Source organism: Antechinus flavipes, chromosome 1, assembly GCF_016432865.1.
Source record: "Antechinus flavipes isolate AdamAnt ecotype Samford, QLD, Australia chromosome 1, AdamAnt_v2, whole genome shotgun sequence".
Lineage (NCBI taxonomy): Eukaryota > Metazoa > Chordata > Mammalia > Dasyuromorphia > Dasyuridae > Antechinus > Antechinus flavipes.
This window is the reverse complement of record NC_067398.1, coordinates 658824927-658835831: the sequence shown is the minus strand read 5'-3', so window position 1 is coordinate 658835831 and position 10905 is coordinate 658824927. Positions and strand designations below refer to the sequence as shown.

Here is a 10905-nt window from a genome sequence, read left to right as displayed (position 1 = left end):
TTGGCACTTCGGACTTCTTCTGGCTCTGTGACTAGGGCTGCTAAGTCACAATCTCTTGGGAGCTACTTTTCCTCAGATTAAGATGCACCTGAACTCAATCAACCCTGAGGGCTTTTCCAAATCTAAATTCTAGGATTGTGCCAAGTAAGAAGGTAAACCTATATTTGCTGGGAGGGAAAAACTCTATAGACACTCTACTTGAACTAGGCAAGGCTGTCAGGTTACCCAGACCCTCCTGAGAGGGAGCACTGAGAGATGAGGAATGGCTGAGGGATCAGGATTTAAAAGGCAGCATAATCTTTCTGCTAAGAGGAATTTCTATTGCTCAGCGGTCTCTGATTCTGGATCAACAGGTAGAAGAGAGATGGCCCTGCTTTTGTGAAGGCTTTTAGTTCAAGAATGATGATCATTCCCTGAATAGTCCAAGAAACAGTGTCAGAGCCGAAAGGGATCCCCTTCCTGCATTTCACTTTATAGAGGAGGAGATAGAGGTAGGAAGTGACAGTCAGATTTCAGGCCAAGCATGATTCAAAGTTGAAAGTTTTCCTCCTACCTGGGGAAGAGTGAGCACAACAGAAGAGCCAAACTCTAGCCTTGGAAGACTGAAAAGAGCAGAGGAGAGACTGGGAATCAATGACCAGGTTATTCCCGGCCCATCTGCCCTGGAGCAAGCTCTTTTCTGGGCCTTGATGCCCTTCATTTTGCAGACTCAAGACTGTTAAAAGAGATGGAAATTGATCTTGTCTGCTCTCTTCGTTTTGTTGTTGAATAGTATCTGCAAAGTCGAGAATCCCTAGCAAGGTCTCTGAACCAGCTGAGAATGCTAGTTCACCTTCCCTCAGAAAAAATGACCTCTAATCTTGTGTGGCAAAGAGCACAAGGCAGCAGACCCCAGTTTTTGTTAAAAGTTTTAATGTAATTCCCAAATACATTTCATATGACAATCTTACATAAATCTTCCAAAACACATGGGCATTATCTGGTTTTACCTGTCACTAGTTTTCTAAGGCTGAAAGCAGGAAGTGTAATAAAGTTTAGCTCTGGCCTATGTCTCTCATTGGATGGGGCTTCAAGATAATTCTGGGTCAAATTCGCAAAAAGTTTCTTGTATGAGCAAAAGCAGAATCTGTCCCTCTTTGCTGTGCAGAAAGAACTCTGCAAGGCCTTCACACAAAGCTGCCCTTTCCAACTTAGCAGCTGACAATTCTGAAGAATGACCCCAACAGTGGGTGAGATCTGTGTGGGAGTACAGCTGGATCTTTCCAACACGACCCAAGACTTGCTGGTCCCATCTTCTCTCTGGGTTTTGGCCAAATCAGTGTGAGACCATCTGGGTTGGGGAGGGTGAGGAAACAGCACCAAGCTCACCTGCAGAGCCTGAGGACTCTGGATCTGTGAGTTTTGTCATCCAAGAGGGACTTTAACTAAGTTGAAAATGTGTTTAAATGTCCTGATATCAAGGCAGCACTGGGAGACATAAGGGGAGGAAAGAAGTCCAGAAGATAATGACAAAGTTATTTTGTCAGCAGCCCAGGTCTGATGGCACCGCTGGGATGTTAACCCTCCCAGAGAAACTGCTAATAATAGTCCCAGGATGAAAGTAGTCAAAAGCAAAAGAAATTCCTAGATGGAAAGGATTTCACTTCCCACTACCATGGGAAGGACCAGGAAGAGTGTCCTATTTGTGGTGGACACCAAGAGCTCAAGTCAAATCCAGTTGTGTTAAAAGGAATCACAGATTTACTTATGTAACTATCTCTAAACTCTAGAGATAAATCAGGGTTATGTCCTGAAAGCCAAACTCTTTCTCGATACTGGTCAATGGGGTAGCTGTTCTCTCCCTGACACAGTGGACATAGGGTTGGGGATTACACTATGGCTGGAAGGACACGTGAACCTGATATGGCATGGGGTGAAGTGAACAAGCCAGGGATGAGCAATTCCTCACCCTTTAACCTGCCCATATCGGAAGACTAAGCTGGAGAAACAGTCCCTTTTCCCTCTGGTTGGTGAGGTGGGAGGGAGCCCCACCTCTTTAGCGTCCTAACCTCAGCTGCTCTCACGGTGGTGTGTTCATGCAAATAGGAATTATCAGGGAAAAGAAGGAATCATTGTATCAAAATATCAAAGGAAGGGGAGAAAAAAAAATTCAAACAACTCCAAAGACCTAGCTCCATGACTGGCTCCACTGGTGCAAAGACCCATTATTTTCAGGAGTGACTAACTTGGGAGTTAGTTTTGGGGAGGCTAACAGATGTTCCCCACTAGCTGTTGTTACTGGGTCACCGAGGGGCATCTATCTGTGAGCTTGCACCTGGCCAGAATAAAACTGACTAAGCAAATGGTATATAACACCTATTATATAGAGTGGCTTAGCTCTCCCTTAAATAGTAACAGAAAAGTACAAAACAATAGAGCTTCGCTTTCTCAACACACAAGAGCATCTTATTAAAAACTAAAAAAAAAAAAAAAAAATCAATACCAACCAAAAAAAAAAAAAAAAGAAACCTTTAAAAAAAAAGGATCAGCACAATAGAAACCCCCCCAAAACAATATTGGACACAGGAGAAGAAGGAGGAGTTAGTGAAACACCCACTGGGCCCTTCAATGCTGCCTGGGGGCTTGGACCTGGGCAACAGGGGCCAGTGGAAAAAAGAATGGGGCCCTGAGCCAGGCCAGACTGCCCTTGTGGTGAAATGGACAAGATGGAAAATACTCAGCCTGTCCATTCTCCAAGGAGCCCAAACCTGGGAGGTGGAGCAGATTGAGGGTGATGATTTAAGGGAACAGAAATTTCTCGGTGTTGCTTCCCTGCAGTTGGACAGGGGCTCCAAGAGTCAGATGGTAACAAGGGGAGGAGGACAGACAGACCCAAGAGCTATGGCTAAAGCCCTGGGGGGGGGCGGGGCTGCAAAATGAGTTTCCAGAGGCCGGTGCCATATGAGCTACTGAAGAAACAGAATCCTCAGGTCCCAAGGAGGGGTTGTGTGTGACAAGTCAATGTGCCATTTCAATGAAAAGAGGGGAAAGGAAGGTTATTTTTCTGCTCATCAATATGATGAGCTTTCATGTCCCAAACCACATTCAGGCAGTTTTCTGAGTCTGCTTTGTGTGGAATCTACTGATCCAGACCAAAGAAACGAACAAACAGAACAGGGATGCATGGTTCCTAAGTCCTGGAGCCGCCAACACTGCCTGGAACGATCGCGGCGCCTGCCGGGGGAAGGGGGGAGAGTGGACAAGCAGCAGCCTTGCAAGCAGATGAGCTTCCAGCTGCTATGTGCTCCCGACTGTCTGCCCATCCCCTTCATCACCGGTGCCTGAAAACAAAGCACAGGGAGGCACCTCACTCACCCTCCAAGAACAAAGTCCCACAAGTCCCTTCCCATAGGTTATTTGAGAGTAGAACCGGGACAAGGACCCATTCGCCTCAGAGCAAAAAGCCTCCGGGAATTTTTTTTTTTTAAATCATATCCATATTTAGCTATCTTTTTAGGGACTCCATCTTGTATTTGGGAAAGAAGCCGGTCACTGCAGATCTAAACAGCAGCTCCCTCTGGGTCAAAAAATCCTGGGGACTGGAGCTAAATATGCATAATTAAGGGCTTTGGCAATTTTAATGGAGCTATATAAATGTCAGTTATTCATATCATTATGAAGACATTCACAAATGACTGATTAGTAATGAACTAGTTATTAGGGATGTCTGGCAATGATTCTAATTAAAATGCTTATGTCTGAGAAGGGGGAGAGTGAGGGATAGAGAACAGGAGTGAGAAACTAATCCATTCAGCATGGGGGTTAGCTCTTAGAATGTGGTATGACAGGAAGAAAAGGACAGGAGAATAAAAATTGAGTAAAGACAAGTATCTACAAGTTGCTGACATTCAACTTCACTGCCAGGGATCAGCTTTGACCTGTTTCTACCTCTCCCAATAGGTTACACCAGATTACTAGAGTGGTCCTGGACATAAAAACACTTGAAGAGACCTTGCACTAGACTTATGAATGCCAAGAGGACAGGGACACAGTCCCAGCTACATACACTTAAGGCTTCCATCAGTGCACAGCACAGGGTACTATGGTCTCTTCTCAATCTTCTTTCTTCTTAGTCTCTCTGCAACTTTTCACATTGTCCATCACACTTCTCTCTAGGTTTTCATAACCCTGTTCTCTCCTGGTTCTCCTACTGTATTATCATTCCTTTTCAGTCTCATTTGGTGGGTATACATCTCATTAACTGAAGGTATTCCCCAAGGCTCTGGCCTAGGTCCCCTTTTTTCTCCCACTACATTATCGTGCTTAGTGATCTCATTGGCTCTCTTGGATTCAACTAATACCTCTATGCATGATTCCAGACTCTTAGGCTCACAGTTCCAGTTAGATAATAACTCATAGATATTTTAAACTCAACATGGCCAAAACTGAAATCATTATCTCTCCCCCCCAACCCCAAACCCACTTCTCTTCTGAGTGTCCCTACTGCTCTACAGGGTACCATCTTCCTGATCACCTCGATTCAGGACTCAGGTGTCATTCTCAGTCCCTCACTCTTACTACACCATGCCCTTCCCATCCTCTTTCTTGCCAAGTCCTGTCCTTGACACTGTTGCAACATTTTTCCTGTCTCTATCACCCCTCTGAAACCAGCACAAGCCCTCATTACCTTAAGCCTCAATTATTACTTTTAATATTTCAGTTCATTTTTCTGTCTCTATGGTCTCATCCCAGGCTATCCTCCACTTAGTTGCCAAAATGATCTTCCCAAAGCATGATTCTTATCATGTTACCACCATATCTCTCTCTCACAAATCTATCTTACTGGCTCCCTATTACTATTTCCAGATTCAAACTTAAAATCTGCCATCTGGCTTTTAAATCTCTTCATGATTTGTCCCTTTTATAACTTTCTGTTTTACATTTTCCTCTCTCCATCTCTTCTACTGGGCAGTGACAGTGCTTCCCTGTTATTCCCTGAACATGACTACCATCTCCCAGCTGTCCCCCTCCATGGCTGCTGCTCCGGTGTTCCTTGTCTTCCTCAGCTAAAATACTCCAAGAGGCCCTTTCCAGTCCCCATTGTCAATGGCTTCCCTATGAGACACTTGCATCTGCACTTGTACATCTGCACTCTCTGATCTTGGAGTATTAACTCAGTCACAGTCAGGATGGCCTGGGGCCAGAGTCCTCACCCCCTCCGGTGGATGCAGAAGGAGCCAGAACATCATCATCGCTGTCCTCCTCATTTGACTGTGTCACTTCAGGCTCTGGAGCTGGGATCTTGGTCTCCTGTTCTTGCTCTATCCTGCTGCGCAATGCTAAGATCCGGTGATGCAGTGCTGCATACAGCTGCCCAGTATCTTTGGAGCTGGCCTGGAAAGGCAAAAGGTAATTGCAGAAAGAGAAAAGATTAGGACTAGAGGGCAAGGGGGAGGGGGACAAAAGATCCAGGTTCAGGTGCCGTTACAAACTTTTCTTTCTGTTTCAGCAATATTATAAAGTTTAAAGAAACTAAAACCACGCTGACATGTAAGAGGCTGCAAAGACTGAGGGGCCAGTAATGTGTTTGAAAAAAAAGATAAATGACCAGTCCAGGGAAGGAATCAAAGTTTATCTTCCTAGGAAAAAGGAAATAAATGCAGATGTGAAAAAAAAAAACCTGGATTCAGCCAAACCTGCCAAATAAAAACCAGCCAAGTTACCTTCCCTGTTTGGATCTCTACTTCTTTATATATAAAAGAAGGCAGTCCTTTCTGGCTCTAAACCCAAAGATTCCAATCACCTAAAGGCTTTGCTCACTACAAGAGTCCCTGACTTACTGAGTCTGGACAGTGAATGCTCCTCCATCTCCACTCTACTTGCTAGCAAGAGCTAAGGAAATGTGAAAGCTCACTCTACTTAGCCCCAGCTGTCCAAGACATCCTCCAGTGCTACCAAAAGCACTGTCCATCTTAGGAATGCCTCATGTAATTACTCATTCTTATTTCCCCTTGTAGTAAATGAAGATTCTTCTGCTTAGTTTATAAGGGCTTCAGAAAGGTGTCCTATATTCATTTTCTAATTTGCTCCCCAGCCAGCCCTCTTCTACTTTGGTCAGGCTGGTTTTCCTTGCTATTCTCAACACCAGTCCAACATCATTTGTTGTCTTGATTCAAGTCGCTGCCCTTGATTAGGATGTACACACCACCCCGATCCCCTACTCTTGACTGCTGAACTTGGAGACATGGATATAAATTCCATCTATACACAAATGTGAGCATTTACCATCTAAATTCTAGCTATTATTTGAGGCTCAGTTCAATATCCTAGTTTCTCTGTGCTACTCTGATTAGTCAAAGCCTTGCTGATCTAACAACTCTTACAGCTGCTGTCACTCAATCTAAATGTAGCCCTGAATTTTATTGTATCTTTACCATTCCCTATCTGGTGTCCCTTTAGGATCTTCACAGGTAGGAGGGAGCCTCCGTCCTTGGGTCTCGTTGCTCCCATACCTTCCCATTCCTCCACCTGCCATGCCTGGTACAGGCTAAGCACACAAGAGGTGCGGGGCTCATACAACTCAAACCCCAGCCTAGGTGTGGTCAGAGGCCCCGTGAAAAACAGACCTATTAAGCCTCTAAGACAAGAATGAACTGCAAGCTCCTTCATGAGGAGGATCCTGCTCCCAGAACCTACCGAGATCAGGAACACTTTGACTCCCTGATCCTCAGTGTCCATGGCTGTGATTCGGATGCTCTTCTCACTGGCTTTGTCAATCTGCATCTGTGCCCACAGCTTGGTGTTGAGGATAAGCCGCAAGCTCCCCTGGGTCCGCATTACTGAAAGCCACAAAAGCCAGTAGGTCAGTCAGAAAAGAGCAAAGCTGCAACCCTGCTGTCCCAAGAAGGCAGACCCACAAGGGGCATGTACCAATCCCACTAGTTCTTCCAAAGTCTGTAAGAAGAGGAGTGCTGCAGCTGGCATTTCCTGATTAAGCTAATCAAAGAGGGAAGCTATTTGGTTTTCTACTTGCAAAAACAATGACCCTCCAGAGGCTGGGCGAGGAGACAGAGGAGGTGGTAGAGGACATAGACACATTCTTTTCCTAGACAAGACGGGGCTTAGGAGCGGGCAGAACATTTAGGACATCAAGGAGAGGAAAGGGAAAAGCGTGGGCTTGCCTTGGAGCTCTCCTTACCCAGTCGAGATTGTAACGTCCCATCATCTGTTGACGCCATGTCATTAAGTCTGAGTAGTCCTCTGCCTCTTTCCACCCAAGACTGTGATGTTTTGTCAAACACAAACAACTTGCACTGGATCTGTAACACAGAGAAATCCTTATTCACTGAAGGTGGCAGAGATAAATTTCCAAACCTGCTGGACAATCTTTGGGGATTCCTGACCAATAACTGGCTATAGGATTTCCCAGGGATCAGATCAGGCTTCTCTAGCATCTGAGAGAACTTGAGGACTCTTAGGCTAGGGCCTGGGAGCCATTTCCCCCCAGGCATGTAGTCCAATTATATAAAACCTACTACATGGCCAAACCACCTTCTGAAGCTCTGGGAGTGCCAGCTATTATCAAGGCTAATTAGGATGCTTTGGGCAACTACTTCTATTGCCAAGACCCCCTTAAGATGGGACACGCTGACCGGTCAAAGCTGCTTCTGGTTCAGTTCCTACCTTACCTGTAATACGTTGCTCTCTGCCTCTTCCCCGGTGATCACTTCCACCTTTTCTAGTAAACACTTCCTGGCTGTGGCCTTGGTGTAGGCAGCTGCTGATTCTGCCAGTGATTCTGAAACATTATTAGCTAAACAACATTTTCCATGTTTGTTGGGAAAGGGGAACAATTTATCCATCACAAAAACACACACAAAAGATAATCAGCCTGATCATCTAGCCCCAGTATGGCAAGATGGTGGGCAGTCAGAAGAAGTGCCCCCATGAACAAATCTGAGATTAGGATACTACAAGAAAAACTTCTTTCTTTCAAATAACAGATATATTTTTGACATCATAAATCCCTATTAAGAAATCTCTAAAAATATACCTCTACTAAGTGCATCCCAGGAAAGTTTTAGTGACTGTTAATAAGGAGGATGTACCAATTATTTATGATGAGCAGCACTAATAATGGCCAGTGAATTTGATAACAGGAGTTTTCCTTTTTGTTAAGTGGGAGGTAAGTATTAGATTAGAAAAAATTGGAAGAAACTGGAGATTATCCACTCAAATGGCCTGATTTTACAGAGAAAGAAACTGAGGTTAAGAGACCATAAAATGACCTGAGGTCAGATAGCTAACAAGTATTAGTAGAAGAGACCTCAATAAAAAGATCCCTGAAATGCAGACTTTCTTTAACTAGTGAAAAATAATGCTTCTGATAAAAAAAGAGCATGAACTATCACTAACTCTGGCTAGAGATTAGCTACACGGCTGGCCCTGAGACCAGCTCTTCAGGATATATATGACTAACTCACTTTGAACACTGCAAGTATAATGTTTATTGCATGACAGCATGACAAGTCATGACAGCAGAGTTGTCATTTTCAGAAATGGTTCCAAAGTCTATCTTGCAAAGTTGCACGACTTCTGACTTGGAAGATTCAGGCATTTAAGCTTTCTGAACAATCTATAAGAGGTCTTTCTCTTTCTCTTTTTTTTTTGTCCTGAATCACCATGACTCCTTAAGTAATTTTAAATGCTGTCTGCAAAACCAGCCAATCCCTAACTGTTCCCACATAGGATGTTCATGGTTTACCTTTCTCAGGAGTGGCTTCTAGGGAGGAGGATTCTGAGCCAGATTCAGCAGCAGTATTGTCCTTGCTGGCATCTATACTAGATTCACTAGATTTTGGTGGACTCTGGAAAGTTCAAGGAATATGTGAGATGAAATCACTGTAAAGAAGAAAACTTCTAGTTGAGAATGATAGCCACTCAAGATCTACAAATCTTATTTCCCCTTCCTTCTTACTTTTTTCATAAAGGACTGGAATATCTATCAGTGCCTGGTTAAACTGGGGACATCTGATACTGTACAAACCAACTTTCCTGGATTCAACCTATCCACACACATTTCACCCCAGAAGCTGTCTATAAGATGTCTTGTGGGAAGTGGGAGTCAAGCTCTGTTATTTTCCACTGTCAGAGGCAACAGCAGGAGATGGAAACTATTTCACTATTTTTGTTGTTCTCTCCTTTCCTTTTTTCCTCAACTTCCTGGGTTTTATGCAAATATCTTTTCTAGTTAGCAGTTCTAAGACTCTTCAGAGATAAATTTTTGTGGAAAGAAAAACAGTTATTTACTGTCTTTAACATATTCTATATAGTGCTATATATCTCTGAAAAAGACATTCCTTGGGAATAAAGTTATATAATCTAATATGTAGAATCAAATTTAAGCTCATTATAAAGTCACAGAATCTTGAGAGTTGGAAGGGATCTCAAGAACAATCTACTTCAACTAATACATGGAAAGAATACCCACTTTGACAAATCCAACGAGTGTCTGTACAGCCTCTGCTTGAATTCAAAGGAAACCATAACCTCAAAGCAAGCCCTATGCCACTTCTGCAAATTTATCCACATAAAGCCTAACTCTGCAACCTCCACTTACTGTTCCTAAATCTGCCCTTTAAGACCAAATACAACAAAAGCTCATTTTTCCCCTCTAAGACAACTTTTAATAATTTGAACAGCAGCCTACTACACCTCACCCCTAAATCTTTTCTATTCCAGCCAATATCCTATGAATCAAGGCCATTCAAAATTCTAAACTTCTGTATGTACTCAATCTATTTCTTAATGTGTGACTTCTAGAAATGAACACAAAACTATACCACATGGGATCTGATGAAGGCACAGTACCCACAGACTATTAACTCTTTATGTTCAGAAGCCTTTAAAGCAACACAAGTTCATTATAGCTTTTTTAGCAGCAACATCATATTGTAGATACATAATCCACTACAAGTTCAGATCTTTTTCAGACAATTTAAAATCTAACTATCTTTCCTCCGTCCTGCATTTATGAAAAAAAATTTTAAACCAAGTCTAAAACTTTACATTTGTCTCTAATGAATTTCATCTCACTTGATTCTGTTAGCCTGTCCAGATTTTTTGATCCTGACTCTATTTTCCAGTTTCTTAGTTATCCCAAACTATACTCTACGTAGCCCACAGCTCTTTTAACTTTTCTACAAGAATGATGCGAGAGATCTCAGCAAGTGTCTTATACCATTCCTTTTATATACTAATTGAATAATCCTGCAAACAAGGAAATAAGGTTGAACTGACATGATCTATTTTTGATGAAGCCTTCTTTGTGATCAATACTTCCTTTTGTAAACATTCATCAACCATTCTTTGAATGAACTGCTTTGGAAGTGCTTGGGAGACTAAAACTTCCAAACTATTTTCTTTTCTTTTTCTTTGACAACTGGATCCACCTTTTCCCAAACTTTTGGTGCTTCTTTTGTTTTCCAGATATTAATACTATCTGGGCTCAGCCATTTCACTCACCAGTTCTTTCAACATTCAAAAATGTCACTTACCCTGACCAGGTGACTTGATTTTTTTAATGAAAAACTACTCAGGACAAAGAAAGAGCTCTCAAACCAATGACAAGAAATTGTTAAGTTCATTGAAAAGGATGCTAAAAATGATGACTATTCATCTGTACCTCAGAGTATACACTCTGACAATGAGAAGTCTATATTCTCAAGTCACAAGGTCCAAGCCACTTAAACTTTATTATTATTTTTTTTTACCTTACTCTGTTCCCGTGCCTTTATGTGATAAATAAGATTGCCCTTTTAATAAGTTGAGACTTTATATATTTGATCTACTAACATGCTTAACAAAGTATCAGAGCATCATAAAGTGTTAGGACTAGAAAGGACTTTATACTTCTTAATTTTATAC

The 10905-nt window shown here is 42.6% G+C and overlaps 1 protein-coding gene and 1 long non-coding RNA gene across 10 annotated transcripts in view; one reads left to right on the top strand and one right to left on the bottom strand.

The window, feature by feature from the left end:
- Positions 1-10905, bottom strand: part of RANBP3 (RAN binding protein 3) — an 85989-nt gene that overhangs the window by 2193 nt on the left and 72891 nt on the right. For 5 of the 9 annotated variants that reach the window (XM_051971785.1, XM_051971779.1, XM_051971783.1 and 2 more), the window contains 6 exons: positions 8744-8846; positions 7668-7792; positions 7178-7298; positions 6676-6818; positions 5193-5373; positions 896-3320 (listed from right to left, as the gene is read on the bottom strand). In XM_051971785.1, coding sequence (XP_051827745.1) covers positions 3277-3320; positions 5193-5373; positions 6676-6818; positions 7178-7298; positions 7668-7792; positions 8744-8846 — 717 coding nt within the window. In that variant the 3' untranslated portion in view covers positions 896-3276. Of the gene's footprint in view, positions 1-895; positions 3321-5192; positions 5374-6675; positions 6819-7177; positions 7299-7667; positions 7793-8743; positions 8847-10905 lie in introns of those variants that run through there. The other 4 variants (XM_051971781.1, XM_051971784.1, XM_051971788.1 and 1 more) reach the window with 2 other exon arrangements.
- On the top strand, positions 5298-5702 carry LOC127544894 (uncharacterized). The gene is made up of 2 exons (XR_007949551.1): positions 5298-5388; positions 5489-5702. It is a non-coding gene; the product is annotated as an uncharacterized LOC127544894 (long non-coding RNA).